The following is a 16,723-nucleotide window of genomic DNA, read 5'->3' on the forward strand; positions in this document are numbered from 1 at the left end:
AATCCGTCTCCTGATGCAACTTTATACTGAACGTTTTGTCCGGTTACGACAGGTAGTCAGTATACACAACTGCAATTTAAAAAAAAAACCATTGAAACTGCATTAGACTAAAATTGTTCATTCAGGGTTTGGATAAGATAGTTTTACTATTTCTCTATATTCCACATCTTAAATCATCTTTATAAAATACCATTGCATGTACATTTTTCTATATATGCTTCGTCCTTTAAGAAAATATAAACGAAACCAAGAGAAAGTCTTACAAAGATGTTAATAAAAATATTACCTCTTTAAATTAAAGTTAAAAGATATTTACAATAAATGCTAGCCTAGATTTCATCAATTGCTAGCATGTTTGTTCAATGTTTGACATGTTGGTATTAATTCTAAAGGAAGTAAGTTGTGCCGCTATTCTTGCCGTGTCGTATCTTTTTCTGAGATCGACTAATGTCAGACATATCTATAAAGAAAGAACAGTTTTAAGTTTTCATTCCGCATTGTCAACTTTCCTCTCATCTGTGGCAACATCCTTTCAGCACCTGCTCTGGCATAACGTACGAGTTGTGATATGAAAACTAAATACACAGGTGCTAAAGGGATGTTGCCACGGATGAAAGGAAAGTTGACAATTCTAAATGAAAAGTCATCACCTTTGTCGTAAAGTTTGGACAATGGTTTTGCTTTACCATCGATCTCTAAGTGTAGGTCAAGATATGAAGCTGACTTCATAGTGTCTGTAGAATCCTTTATCTCAAGTTCTTTGGGGTAGTTGCGATGTATCAAATCCCCAAAACTAGAATTGTTCAACGATAATACGTCAACTTTATAGCGGAAACTGAGATTAAAGGATCTAGCTAAACGATATTCTTCTTTCGGATCAGAGCTATAAAGTCAGCCGCGGACGCAACATTTCATAAGCAACTCGGCCGGTTTCATAGAAACACAGATGGCGCTTACCCTACCGGTACACCTGGTCCATGCTCCCAGTGTTTAGTGTAGTCCGAGTTGCTCATTTACTTTTGTTTCTTTGTACACGTTATTTTGGTTATTTAATGTTCTTCGTAGCGTGTGTCTGTTTTCCTGTCATGGTTCCCTTGATTACTCGTCTATCTCGCGCAATTTAAATCACAATCTATATTTCGTTCTATAAATCTGGCCACTCGACAAGTAATGCGATTAACAATGTATTGTGTATGTTTAGCAATTTAACATCTTGATAAAAAAAGTACCAAAAAAAAAAAAAACCCCAAAAAACCCCAAAAACTTGAATATTGTTTAAAACACATCTTTGAAAATATTAATATCCATAACCAATTTTTTCATTGTATATTTAGAATAGGCTATATAACAGGTCATCTCGACCTCAATTACACAAATAGATTATGGAAGTTTTTGTTTGTTCTACATCAAACTCCGGACATCCGCTTGGTATAATTCGTCTTCAAGAGACATACAGGAATAGAAATTATAGTCACGAAATTTATTAGTATTTTTAGTATAGATAAATGCATTAGTTGACAAATCTTGAAAAACCTATTTTTAAGAAAAATGTTGGATTAATTAGAAGAGTAGTTTGCGGGCAACATACAGTGTACATTATTTCTTCAATTAATTGTATTCGAAGAGAACTTTGCATTGTAGCTTGTTTCGTTTAATAATTATAATTATGTATACACGCGTATCATATAACATAACCTTATCTAAATGCTTTGTTTGTTTTACACACAGTTCATTATCTCGGTTGTTGTAACAGCTAGTAGTCTTTTTTTTGACCTTGTTTTATGTTGAGAGACTCAGAGAAAATACTGTAGATATCATTCACCGACAAAATACAACACCAAGGCAGAACAAAATGACAACGAAAGGTAGGCTGTTTTATACACTTTCCGATTGCAAAATCCGGTTAACATCTACATTATATACCGAATTAGATGATATGATGGTATTGTTTTTGTAATCCACGTGGTCTATGTTTACAAACAATCCAATATTTCTTAATAATGCAGTCTTTCTTTGTTGGTGCTTTTCTGCGGTTTTGTTAATTCAGCGTTAATCTGTTCGGTTAAAGATAATGATAAACAATTTGAATAAGAAAAAAGACAATTTGATAAGAAGTATAGGATATATGAAAAAATACAAATTTACAGTGTGGCACAATCATGACAATATCGATACTGACGAATTTCAATATTTTACTTACATAATAAAAGAAAACAAGTTACAATTTTAATCTACTGTGAACATTCGGCACTGAATTACTCACGCGAATCACTTGTGATTTAAACAAGAGAATCAGGGTTTATCATATTATATAAAAACTTGAAAGAGCAATTTGCAGCATTAATAATTATAGCTTAACAGGAAAACGTACCATGAATGTCGGGACAAAAAAATACACCGAAAATTAAGAGAAAACGATTCTAGTGTCTCATTGATAGTTGTGCTTCTTAACCCGAGAAAAGTAGCCTCGAAGTATGTTTTATATCAATTTCATTTTTTGTCTTATCCAAAGAATTTGAAGTGTTTAATATATGATATAACTCTTTACATAAATTGTTTGCATTGAAACAGTACAGTATATTTTTAAAAATAATTTAGTCAAAACAAAGTCCGTACGGATTTTCTCATGTTTGACTTAGTATGGTCACTGTGAGTTTGATGCTGATAAAAATGGATTGATAACTTATGAATAAAATAAAGCCATAATATTTTGTTTTACTTTGAAAACAGGTTAATATCGCTTTATCAAATTGCTATTTATTACATGTACTATGAAAAACTATGCGTTAATCTCTCGTGTTAACATATCTTTAATGTGTCAAAATAATAGACCAATGAACTCTGTTGTACGATATTTTGAACTTTAAAAATTAAAGTGAACAAGGGTTAAAGCTATGACAATCAACTTGGCTACTAACCGTAATGCATAGATAAAATGGCGTGTCCTGGATTATATGATTTAGCTGTTCCAGCTCGTCCTTAATTTTGGCCTGCGTAACGAATAAAACTTTAATTAGAATACATGAACAAATCACAGCCTATAGAAACTAACTATCCCGTTACGTAATGTCCTATATTGCATTTCGATATGACTTAGCATGACTGTGACCAACACACAAAAAATAAGACGAAAACGAAAAAACAACAACAACAAAGCAAAAACAAAAACAGAACAAAACAACAAACACAATAACAATAAACAAAACAAAACAACAAAAAAAAAAAACAAAAAAACAAAAACAAAAACAAAAACATAACAAAACAAAATATTGAATAAAGAAAAAAAGAATAGTTCAGCAAGTAGTAGTATGATTTCCTTGCAAGTAGTATGGTCGTGTTGCGATGCAGAGTTGCAAATTTTGTTTTCCATGAAGGAACAAGGGATTACGTCCCCATCGGCAGCCCCACTATATTTCATAAGCATGGAATACTTGCATAGATAGTTAAGCAAGTCCGTGTGATGAAAATGTCAAATTTCGTTATTCGAAAATTCAGATCGTATTTTTTTCACCTGTAAGGGCAACAAAGCCTTCAACTAGATTCATCACCGTGACTGTCCAATAACTCATTTTGACATTTTCTTACTTTACATTAACGTTGAACCAGCGAAGGAAGTAATATATGAATGTTTATAGATGTACTTTGTAACTCGGTCGAGTTTGTTTGCAGTAAATAATGTACTAAAATAGCATGTATTTTGACACGAAAGTAGGTGAAGGTACTTTCAAATATTTGACAAACTAAAAGACTACCGGTAAATATGTTTTGTTTACGAAAAAGCGCTATATAACATGCATTTTACCGAAGGAATATAATAATATACACGTTTTTTGCGTTCTATAAATTTTGGTGGTTTTGTAAAGTTTTAATTGATATAAATGATATGATTTATTGATGCATTTTTTTTAATTATCGTAGCGGGTTCAATTATGCGCATGGTTTGGTTTGATGGAGTGTCTTGAAATTTGCATATCATATAAAAATTTTGACCTGAGGTAAATTTGGTGTCATACGAATCACGGAATAAATAAAAATGATAAAAAACTCAAAAGCAAACAACACACACTGTATGAAATGCGGTCGAACTGAATATTAGATCAAGGACAGTCAATGTTACTGACGAGGACAGCCCAGGTTACTGATGAGGACAGTCTAGGTTAATAAATTCGTTGTTTTTAGTCTAGGTTACAGACCACCAATTCAACCAATGAGCATTTGGAACGTAGGCAAAAATAGTCCTACGCAGAAATTACCCCTGTTCCTCATAGTGCTGTGAAAAAAGTTCTCATCTTATTTAAAAAATTTAAACAGTTTCTGAAAGGAAAAACATTTCTGTACATTTTATAGGTGCATTTTGCTTCTTGTGATGTGAAGCCTAATCTCCATAATGAATTTTAAATATACCCCTATCTTGTGAAAACACTGGGATTTCCCATGCTATTTATAGACCCTTCACTTCCGGTGACCAGTACTGCACTGCAAGTCTGCTAACCCCACATGCCATTCTGAGGATTGTGAGCTGACATATGTAGAATCATGCTGATATATAGTCATCTGCAGGTTAAAGTTAAGGTAAAGTCCAGAGAAGCCATTGAATATTGTGAAATTAGCATAGAAGCCTATGGGAAGTGGAATTAGTGGTTTTTAGCCTTAAGCTGAAGCCATGGCAAAATGAAAAGTTTCTTGAAATAGCTTTAAACTACTTGAAGATCTTGTTAACTTTGCCATGACAGGAATACACTACAAAAATCCTTCAAAATATGCATTTTTTTAAGTTATAGGTCCAAATTATGGAAAATTGGTCTTTTTGGCTGATTTTTATGTCCTATCTTGTAAAAAGTGTAGAAAATTTAGTAAAAATATCAAATATTAAACTTTGAGGGCTATATTTACCTAAATATGGTAGTAATAAGTACTTGAAATCAAGTTTTGTGTAGATTTGAGCAAAAATTAGGTTAGAAATGAGGAAAAACTCACTTTCATTACTGCGGTTAAGGCCATATAAGCATTCCCCTATGGCAACATGGAAAATCCATTATTGAGCACTTTTTTTGCTTTAGGTGCCCTTTACTGGTCATGTTTTAATGTGAAAACACTGTATTTACAAATTTAAAGCCAAATATATCACCTTTTGTGAAAATTTAAAGATTTAGGATTTTTGACATGTGATCAAGAAAAAGGGGGAGGCATGTCAGAAATATATTTTTAAAAATAGACCAATTTCTCAGAAAATGATTACTTTTAAAACTATTTCTTCATTAATATTGTTAAAAACAAGTTGTGGTTGATATTTTTTATTTGAAAAGTCAGAAAAAGTTCTTTGCAAATATTTAATGCATTTCAGTATGGTAGAATATTGTCACTTTTTTGCTCGCACAACTTGGTTACCCTATATTTAAAAATCAAATATTTAAAAAAGTGCTTGTCACATTTCACTGAAACTTTGCAGATGCATTCAGTATGTGTGTAGGAAGATACCTGTATAGTTATTAATTTTTTCTAAGACAAAAAGTGACTCTTTAGGTTACAGACCACCAATTCAACCAATGAGCATTTGGAACGTAGGCAAAAATAGTCCTACGCAGAAATTACCCCTGTTCCTCATAGTGCTGTGAAAAAAGTTCTCATCTTATTTAAAAAATTTAAACAGTTTCTGAAAGGAAAAACATTTCTGTACATTTTATAGGTGCATTTTGCTTCTTGTGATGTGAAGCCTAATCTCCATAATGAATTTTAAATATACCCCTATCTTGTGAAAACACTGGGATTTCCCATGCTATTTATAGACCCTTCACTTCCGGTGACCAGTACTGCACTGCAAGTCTGCTAACCCCACATGCCATTTTGAGGATTGTGAGCTGACATATGTAGAATCATGCTGATATATAGTCATCTGCAGGTTAAAGTTAAGGTAAAGTCCAGAGAAGCCATTGAATATTGTGAAATTAGCATAGAAGCCTATGGGAAGTGGAATTAGTGGTTTTTAGCCTCTATGACCTACGTACATTGCGTAATGATTGTCGATTAAATACTTGTTGCATTTAACTGTCATGCAGCATAAGGAACTAGGGGCAGGTCCAGGATTTAATGAAGGGAGGCGTAATTTAAAGAATCGGTATAAAATGTTCAGAATATGACATGTTTGATGTATGAGAATGATTAATTGTCATCTCCAATACAATATTTAGCAGATTACGATAGTTTCGGTTCTTTTTTTTTCTTTAAAAAGGGGGCGTACGCCCATTATGCACTCACCTGGACTCGCCCCTGGGAATGAAAAAGAATAAGAAGACTGAAAAAAAAAAACCATTATCATCATCATAAGGGCAGAAATACTAAAAAGATCTAATTGTAGCATCGGATGTGTGTCAAATGATGTTTTCAAATTTTTGGAAAAGCATTTATTTGCAAGGATCCTTTTTAATGAAATTTTTTCTTACTTTTTTCCCAATCCTATTTGTTTCTTTTTAAAACAGGCCTTGTAGAGCGATTGAGTAGTGGAGAATGTATTTTGAACGCAGAAGGTTATATGTGGGAATTCGAGAGACGGGGATACCTAAAAGCTGGGGCCTTTATTCCGGAGGTAGTTATCGAACATCCTGAATTAGTCAGACAGATGCATCTAGAGTTTGTGCACGCAGGGACCGATGTTGTAGAAGCGTTCACGGTAATTTTGCATACAAAGTAATTTATATAACTAAAATCGAACCAAAGTTTTGAATTATGAATATGTTGAAGGAAGTTCCGATGCATGCGGGAAGATGAAGAATGATCAAATTAGAAAAACTATAAACGTTTGTTTTATTTAAATGTGAAAATAAATAAATAAATCTGAAGGAGTAAATTATATCAAAGCGACCAAGATTCGAGCGGAAATCAAAAGAATATAATCCAAGGATAAAGACAAGACTGATAAAACAGACACGCACAACAAAGAACATGAAATAACCAAAATAACAGGTACAAAGAAGCAAATGTAAACGAGCAAGGTGTACCGGTAGGGTAAGCGTCCTCTGCTTTTCTCGAAACACCTGTCGAGTCAAGTCTTGGGTAATATCTCCGTAAGCAATGAGTGGTTTAAATTGTTTTCCCACTCGAAACATGCGAACTTTAATGAAAGAAGAATAGGCTAATTTAGAATTGGGTTTTCCCATAAATTATATGGAATATGTGGAAAATGTAAAATGCCAGGAAATCTCTTATAGAAGTATAAAAACCGCCCCTGGCTGAACACAAGACGTGAGCCTCTTAAATAAGTTTCTACTAAAAACTTGAATCGGGAACTCAATATATTTGCTTTACTACAGCAGTATAACATAATTATACGTGTAGTTATTTTCAAACTCAAATATTTCTTTGACAGTACTATGGTCACAGAGAAAAATTGAAACAGATTGGTCGTGAGGAAGATTTAGAAAAACTTAACCGCATTGCTTTGCAAGTAGCACGTGAGGTAGCAGACGAGACTGGAACTCTCATGGCGGGTGGAATCTGCAATACAGGACTCTATGAACAGACAGACGAAGCTTCAAAAAATAAAATCAGAGAAATGTTTAAGGTTTGATTATTGGTTTGTTTAAATTTGTTGGGGGATGGAGGGGCGAATAAGTCGCCAAATACATCTAAAACTACACATACTGAGGCGAGTATGTTCGGTTAAATTTAACCAGAACAACGAAATACTGTACGCTACTGGGAAACTGTCTGTGTCTGAGTTATTCCCCTTTGCACGTCAGATACCCTCGAATACAGAAACGACGGCCGGCACCTTACGGTTGTTTGTTTGAGAAGAAAAGACAAGAAAGAAATGACTCAGTGATCTTTGAAATTTAGAAGAACAAAATTTTCTTGATTTTATTAAATGAATTTGTTTGTTGTTGAATATCAATGAATCCTGAAGTTCTTAATGGCTTCTTCTTATTTTAGGAGCAAGTAGAATGGGCGGTAGAATATAAGGCTGACTTTATTATAGGAGAAACCTTCAACGACCTTGGAGAAGCTATGCTGGCATTGGAATCTATCAAGAAGTATGGTAAAGGTTAGTGTCTTGGGGTAAACATTTATTTGGGACAACGGTTATTTTGAAGCAGTCGGGTTAGCAACAGAAGTGTCAGAAACAAGATATACACATAAAAGTTTCATCAGCTTGGGGAAACCTTGTAAAAAATACTTCTATCCAATCTCTTGCAGCTTTGAGAAAAAATGAAAAGGCAATGTTGTCAACTCCACGTCATGCGCGAACTTTGCAATTAGTGTCAGTTCATGGAAATTTCGAAGAAATTTCAGAAATGTTCTATGAAATTGAACCACGGTGTCATTATTTTTTTCCGTAAAAAAACCAAAAGGACAAAACAAAAACAAAAACAAAAACAAAAACCAAACAAACAAACAAAAATTTTGAAAAACAAAAACCGATATTTGTATTCTAGGCACCCCGGCTGTCATAACCTTGGCTGCTTATATTCCTGACGAAACAACAGATGATGTCCCCTTCCCGGAAGCGTGTCGTCAGCTCGAAGAAGCTGGTGCAGCAGTTGTTGGGCTCAACTGTGGAAGAGGGCCGAGAACAATGATTCCACTGTTGGAAGAGATTAAGAAAGTTTGTCAGGTACGAGATAACGTACTTGGTAATTGCGAAATTTAAGAGGGCAATGCAATGAAATTAGCCATTATTATTATATATTATTGTATGTATTTTCAAGTTAGATGAACACTACATGTACATTGATTATTGTTATATAGAGATCTATCATGTGAATACTATATATTTAGATTACTAGTATTATTATAGGGACTATCCGATATAAATACATCCGAAGTTCTGAATTGAAATGCTGATGGTTTCATTCTTTACATGTGAAAGCTGTTACCATGACAGATATCTTGATATGTAACTATATACCCATACTTTGTCTGTCAGTCTGTTCTAACTAGTTCTATTTATGGTTTAACATATAAACTCATTGATTGTTATGATGTGGCCATCACCACCACGAACACAAGTTTTTCACAATATCATCGTTTTCCTGTTTTATTTTAACTATGTTTTGACTCTGTGTGGGGAACTTGGTGGTTGTTCTTAGAAATGTTGAGGACGCTTACCCAACCGGTGAACAAGGTCCACACTCTCATTTATAGAGAAGTCCGGGTTGCTCATTTTATTCTTTAGCTTCTAATTGTGTAATTTATGATGGGGTTTATGTTTTAGGTTAGTTGGTATAGTGTTTGTCCCTGAATCATGAATATCCTGTACCAGTTCTAATCATGGTCTCCTTGTTTCTACTTCAAAGGGTCCAGTTGCTGCCATGCCAGTTCCGTTCCGCACAAAGGATGACTGTAGAACATTCCAAGCTTTATTAGACCCAGAAACAGGTAAGTATTAAAACTCCTTAAATGAAAAACCATGGCGGTATAAAGACGCTGGTAGACAATTTATTAAATTGAGATATACATTATTAAATATAATTATTATTGTTAATTTCAGATTATTTTATCAATAAGGTCCTTTATGTAAGAGTTTTTAGGCCGATCAAATGGGGTCCCGGGTACGCCACCTCTTCTGCTTCTTCTATGTGTTTTTACGGCATCGTTTCTCCAGTCTAACTATTTGGCAGTACGTCAACGTTTGGAGTCCTCTTCCTGAAAGTTTGGTTCAAGTCAAGTCAAGTCAAGAAAATGACACTGGTGTTTCTCAATTTTTATTGACACAGATACACACCGTTAAACTATTAGTATATTTTGTGTCAAGAGGAATGAAGTTGAAGGAAACTGAAATAATACCAATAAAGACAATGGCGACATCCGAACCATATTTGTTAACTATAATTAAGCCTAGTATAATGATGCCATTTTGTATTTTTGATTGAATGCTAATTATTTTTAAAAATTCTGCGCTTATTATTACAGGAAAATCTTTGTATCCTCAAGATTTAGCCTGTGCTATGTGTAGTCGCTCAGACATCCGACAATTTGCTACTGAAGCCAAAGAAATTGGCATAGAATACATTGGACTTTGCTGCGGAAATGCTCCGAACTATTTCCGTGAAATAGCGGAAGTATATGGAAGAACCCCTAGTGCCTGTAAATACTCACCAGACGTATCGCAAAGTTTTATATTTGGTGAAAAGATGAGAAGGAATTATTCGAGCTCTGAGAAGCTTAGACAGTATATGGTATTCGGGAAAGATAAGGAGTCGTAGACAAATTTAGTTTAATTGGCAAAAAAAAACGGTGATTTTCAAAATTCATTGAAGTAGCATTGATTACATTTTCACATGCTTGTCTCATATTTAAATCGTTAAATCAGTGAGTCATTTTGATTTATGTGATATGTAGTGTCACATCTCTATATGTGAAAATCCTGTCAAGCCTAGTCAAATTGCCAATACATTAAATGTAATACACGTCATTTCAGACACACTTTTATATAATTAGCGTTTTTTAGATTAGCTAGTCATCTTTTAGTAGTGTTTTTTTCTGTATTAAAGTAGTTTTGTCTTTTATGTGACTTTTTCCTTATCATGCAAGACAGCAACCCTTCGATTGGAATCAATTTATATCCTGGATTTATTTCTAATTACCTTCAGCACCCGCGTATGGAGTTCATACGCTGTTAGAGTTTGTCGAAACTTCGCGGATTTTTGTTCTGCGCTAGTCTTCGTACAGTTAAGCTTCTTTAAAATGGTGTTGCTACAATATTAGTCATCACTACAAAAGTTTTATGGTCGTTATCATGTCATGAACTCGTGGATCGTTATGTTGTATCCATCTGCACCTTGAAACCAGATTTGTTCACCATGTCATAGTTTTCCTTAAATCTTTCGTCTTCCCCGGACATGAATTTCAGGAGCAATTTCGATGGATGTTTCTAAAAAAAGCAGATGAACGTTTACAACTACCGGTGCACCTGGTCAATGCTCCCAGTTTTTGGTGGACTCCAGATTACGTTTATTTCTATGTTGGTTGTTTCATTTTCTTCGTTGTGTGTGAATATATTTTCCTTGTTTAGTTGTCGTTGTTTTTTATTATCTTTCGAATCATGCAGTGGCGGATCTGAGAGATGCAGGGGGTTGGTACCCATCCTTTTTATTGGAAAATTTGTCATTTTCATGTGTAAAATTGACGATAATGGTAAATAATGTTCTATCATCCCCCTTTTTCTGAGAAACCCCGACTGGCATCCCCTTTTTGAAAGTGTCTGGATCCGTCCCTGATCCCGGTTCCCTTGTGTTCCTTTTAAACCTTTTGTAATTAAATATATTGTATCTCTTAATGCTATAAAATAACGAGAATAGATATGGTGAATATGTCAGAGACAACAACACCACCAGGATGAAAAATGTCAGCTCAAGGTCATCCATTGATCTTAAACTACAAGGAAATCCCCACACCATAGGGCAGTCTGCAGCTGGCCCCAAAACAACATTACACATGTACAGCAAAATAGCATGCCCCATATACTCCAGCAACATAAAAGTTAATTAAAAGTGAAAAAATACATGCAAAATTTGTAGGACTAAAATGTGTACTTTCTGTAATGAAACTAAATAGAGTAGTTTCTACTTATTTTGTGAATGCAGACTTAGTAACAATATCTAGCTAAGCCTGTTACAAAAATGTGGTTATGAAATCCTCCGAATTATAGATAAGACTAAAATTTTGGCATTAGAAATATTGATGATCCAAACAACATTGTTGATCATACCTTTCTTTTCATGAAATATTATATAAACTAAACTGTATGTAAATGTAGATGCACTGGTAATATGCCTTGTTGTAAAAGGCAACTAAAAAGTGCTCGGAATCCTGGCCGGGGCTAGTGCGTTATGCCCACAGAGCAACTGAGTTGTCTGCCTCAGGTGGTGGAATTGGGTACCCCTAGGATGTTAAATGCCGGAGTTGTCAGACCATAATACGGAAAACCTAACCGCAAACCATACTGGTGCAAAGTGTTGGGAAAGATGACACGTTCCTCGCACGTTAAAGAACCCTGCTGCGGTCTTCTATCGGAGTAGGAACCTTTTGGCTAAATTGCCTGACCCTACTCACCTCTCCCTATTTCCAATGTCAATCAAAATTTGTCGACCCCATTATCCTTTTGTCCAATCCCATTTTTCATTTCATTATCATTTTATTTTCTTTTTATCATCCATTGCATATTCATTGCATGGATATAGCTGAAATATGCTGCTCGGGCGTTTAACACCAACAATCAATCTATCAGCCTTAGAAATGAGATTTATTAACGACGGACTGCACTTACTAAAAAGCAGGTACACAACTCTTGGATAATATGCAAAAAATGTTGATTTATTTTGCGCGAACTTAACTACATGTAAATATTTTTGATACATTTTTATTGTGTTTGTTGATTGTACATGTAGTGTGTAAAAATCTAACTGTATCTTTCTTCCTACATGTGTGTGTGCACAAACTTTGGACTTTCCAGGGAATATAAATGGAATGAACGTTTTTACAGAAAAGTTGATACGAATTATTTATGTTGCAAAAATTTTCTAATTCGGGCACAATTTATGTGTAAAAGACATGCAGCCAAAATGACACTTTCAAAAAAAAAAAAAATGCTTTTCTCCGTTGGCATGACTTGGTAACTTGCAGTTGCAGCTTGTATAATTTTTCTCTCGAACTAAAATGGACCAATATAGGCCTTATTAGCAAATTGCATGTAAAATAAACTTACTTTTGCATTCATTTTTTTACATAAGTGTCCCCTGGTGAGGGTTGGAATATTTTTCCGGACCTTTCCTTTTTCCTAGACTCTCCAAACCAGATCTCCTAGTAGGCTAAAGTGAATAAATTATGTGTTTCCCTTTTTTAACCCCAATAATTTGATAGGGTAGGTAGGTTAAACATTCTATTTTCTTTTTATTATTATTTCTTTCCAAGAGGTCGCACAACGATTGGAGAAATCAGGATTTTTTGTCAATCGGTAATAAAATGTTTAGGGTCGGCGTCGGAGACGGAGGTAGGGTCGGGAAACTTGAAACACGAAATTAATTATTTTTGGACTAGTCGATCAACTTTAAATCCTCTTCCAAGAATCCCATTTCGTCAAAAATTTAGTCATTCAGTATCACAGAAATTTGGTTTATGTACAGTATATTTGAACTCATCGCTGTGTTATTCTCTTTAAAACGAAGACTTTGGTTTAGCAATCAGACCCTGGTTTTAATATTCAACCTTTTAGTGCTGATGTTATAGTTTATATGTTTTAGAAAATGTTATGTAACATTTTATCGAAAAATGAAATTTATGGTTTGGTTACTAGGATTCAGTGCAATGGTAATAAAACATAGTTACCCAACTCTGCTCATAAACACCTGTTTAAGACGTCTTCAGGTATAATATTGGCCAAATTCAATTACTCACAAGTAAAAAAGAGTAATCAAGGAAACCAAGGTTATAGCGGTAATCAAAAGAATTGTAATCCAGGGACAAAGACCAGACATGGAAAACAGACATACACAACAAAGAACATAAAGTAACTAAAATAATACATACATATTAACAAAAGTATATGAGCAACTCGGATTCCACTAAAAAGTGGGAGCATGGACCAGGTACACCGGTAGGGTAAGCGTCCTCTGCTTTTCTAGAAACACCCGCCGAGTTGCTCATACAAAGTCAAGTCCAGGATAGACAAACGAGAAAAGGAAAACTATGACCCGTTGAATGAATCAGTTTTCATGGTGTAGATGTATACACCATAACGATCCACGAGTTCACGATGACGACCATAAAACTTATGTTGTGATGACTTCAATCTTGTAGCAACATAACCCTGTTCCAGATGCTTATTTGTTAGAGTTCTAGCGCGATACAAAAAGTATGCGTAGTTTTGGCAAGCTCTGGCATAACGTGTGAGTTGTGATATGAACACTCCATACGCAGGTGCTGAAGGGATGTTGCCACAGATGAAAGGAAAGCTGACAATTCTGAATGAAAAGTCATCACGTTTGTCGTAAAGTTTGGTCAATAGTTTTCTAAAGAAATCGCTCTCCCGCCCAAACACTGATAATTTGCAATATCATTCCGCCGATCACAAAATTTAAAACACGTGAAAAAAGACTTTAAAATATTGAGAAAATCTATATAATAATTACAGACATTGAAGATCACAAATCATATAGTTTGTAGCCTTTTCTTCCCTATTTCTGTATATGTAACATAGTTTTAATGTTACATCAATCATTGTTCCGTCTGTTTTACATGTTTTGTGCGAAAGTGTTTTAATTGTCTGAAACTCTTCAAAAGTCTTAGTTAATAGATTCCGAATTTCAAAGACAATTTCAAAGGTCACTGGTTTTACTGGCTATAAATATTCATACAAGTGTTAAAGTTTTAACTAAAAACCGATTAGTGATGCATCATTATCTGCATGATTTTTGGACGGAGTCATATTAAAGTGACAAGAAGATCACGCTTTAAACCGATCTCGTTAAGAATGCACTAGACTTCTCAAATCTTAGTCAGATCGAACCACTACAAAAAGAAAGAAAAAGAGAAAAAAAATAATTGATTGATTGATTGATTGATTATGGATTACGGAGAGCAAATGACCAATCGAACATACCCTGCATTATACAGTCTATACTAGACCAACACGCTGAGCCTGATCTTAATTGCGATAGCTCAATGAATCAATAACCCGCAGGCAGGCATGCCACTCAACTCGGATACATTATTATAACTTCGGACTTACCATTTGCCACTATTTCTGCAAATACTGCATGCATGGCAGAGAGGTGTGACTCGGCAGGGGATATGATCAATGACCTTTTCGGTGTGAGCAAACTACCAGAGAATAGCACAAGAGTACTATGAAACCCTTTGACACCAATCATGTACTTCTTATAAATATAAATGACATTTGCAACATAATCCATGTCAATAAATTGGATAAAGTGCAGAAAATGAAGTGTTCTAAGAGCATTGATTTTCATTGTAAACTGATACAGAATTCTGTTAAGACGAAACTAAATTACGACATAAATACAGTGAAACTGTATTTAGCTGAAACCTTTTCGGACAAAAAAAAAAACCCCCAAAAAACATTCATCTCTAATGTACTATACATGTGTATCATCAGTAACCTATCCAGATGGAGGGTTCCTGGGGGTGGAACCCCCCCCCCATTTTGATGGACCCCTCCCTGTTTATAAATTTCTGAGTCCACCCTTGTATCATATTAATGTGTGTTACATACAATGGAGTTTATGAAAACATCTGAGACTGATTCCAGTTTATTCCAACCAATTTTATCGTAAATAAGACAGTTTATGTTGTTGACTGCACAACACTTGTACAAAATGACGTAGCGTACGGTGTTGGTGTCATTTTTGGTAACGTCGAAATCTGCCAAATTTGACGTCTTTTTTGTACTGCAACGTACATCGTGCTATAATTGTTACATGTAAAAGAAGTGTGCTTATTTAATTTTTTACATAAATAACACATGTTTTATTATTTAATTCGATATTAATTTTTCGTACGTTTTCGTCAATTGAAATGATCAGATTACATCCTGATATGGTGGATAGTTTGGCATCAACCATTTAAAAATAATTTGAAGGAAATTGAAAAAAATGTTAGGAATTATAAAAACAAATTTCATGACGCCCTAAAAAAAGTAAAACACCCTCACTAAAACAGAAAGCCAACAAACCTACAAGCAAAAAAAGTCAGTAGCACACCCCCCTCCAGAAATCATATTGTGAAAGCGTATACAGTGAATCTTTCCTATTTGGTTTTAATCTGTAATGTATATGTATGTTGATATTTCCGTATACATGTACTCGTTTCGGAATTGTATAAGGTCTGTTGTTCAACATAAAACATTGCTAAACATTTCGAGAAAACAAAACCTTTGCAAAGCTCCCTTCTTTGAGAAAATTTGAGATCGAAATCTCCGTTTCTATTATACGACGAAAAAAACTTGCAATCGTATAATGCTATGGCGTAGTCGTCGTCCGCGTCGTCGCCTTGGTCTGGGGACAATTCGTTTCCGTGCCATAACTTCAGTTGTGGTTGACGAATTGTTCTGAATTGTTGATATGATTTTACCAACAAGAAGATTCCTATTTAATTTGGACTTTGTTGCCCCTGCCCTTTAGAAAAGGGGACCGAAAAGGGTCAAAATACGTATTTTATTAAAACCCATGTAGATACTTGTTTAACTATGTTTAATACTTTCTATTGTTTTTAAAATTGACGTTAAACGAGTTTTTACGTCGAAAAACAGATCTTTACTTTAGAAACGTCAAAAATGCGCTTTGTGACATTTTTGTTAGACACGGTTTTACATATATATATATAACCCATTTGTTAAGCCAAAGAAAAAATGAAATGATAAAACCATAGAGGAGGATGAATACATTTTTAAGTATATGAAGAAATCGAATCAACACCATTTGCCTTTTTGAACAGTTCGTTCGAGTCTCGCATGGTGTACGCATGAATAAATAAAATATACAAATTTTAGATGTTGTGACATTTTGGTTAGACACAGACAAAATGCTGCGCTTAGATACATGCCCAACCAAGTACCATTATTCTTAGAATATACTATATGCAGCATTTATACATGTAAAATTCAAAATTTCATAGTTATTAGTTCACCCAAAGCTAACGGAAAAAGCTTTTGATAAAGACTGGGTAGCACGCAACGCGAGAAAACGTCGGGAAAAAGACAACGTGACATCAC

At 34.5% G+C, this 16,723-nt stretch overlaps 1 protein-coding gene across 1 annotated transcript; it reads left to right on the forward strand.

Annotated features, from left to right (window-relative positions):
- The first annotated feature begins 1,709 nt into the window (after positions 1 to 1,709).
- LOC148613600 (betaine--homocysteine S-methyltransferase 1-like) lies at positions 1,710 to 10,502 on the forward strand. Its single transcript, XM_088587041.1, has 7 exons — positions 1,710 to 1,865; positions 6,477 to 6,667; positions 7,364 to 7,558; positions 7,927 to 8,038; positions 8,430 to 8,608; positions 9,291 to 9,372; positions 9,907 to 10,502. The coding sequence occupies exons 1-7, from the start codon at positions 1,853 to 1,855 to the stop codon at positions 10,197 to 10,199; spliced, it is 1,065 nt and encodes a 354-aa protein (XP_088443167.1). The 5' UTR covers positions 1,710 to 1,852; the 3' UTR covers positions 10,200 to 10,502.
- The last annotated feature ends 6,221 nt before the right edge of the window (positions 10,503 to 16,723 follow it).

This window comes from Perna viridis, chromosome 6 (assembly GCF_037379345.1).
Source record: "Perna viridis isolate PV_CMFRI_1.1 ecotype Kerala chromosome 6, ASM3737934v1, whole genome shotgun sequence".
Lineage (NCBI taxonomy): Eukaryota > Metazoa > Mollusca > Bivalvia > Mytilida > Mytilidae > Perna > Perna viridis.

Coding starts and splice junctions, on each gene's coding strand:
- LOC148613600 (XM_088587041.1), top strand. Junction 8,609..9,290: donor AGATTAAGAAAGTTTGTCAG/GTACGAGATAAC, acceptor TCTACTTCAAAG/GGTCCAGTTGCTGCCATGCC. Junction 9,373..9,906: donor TTTATTAGACCCAGAAACAG/GTAAGTATTAAA, acceptor TTATTATTACAG/GAAAATCTTTGTATCCTCAA.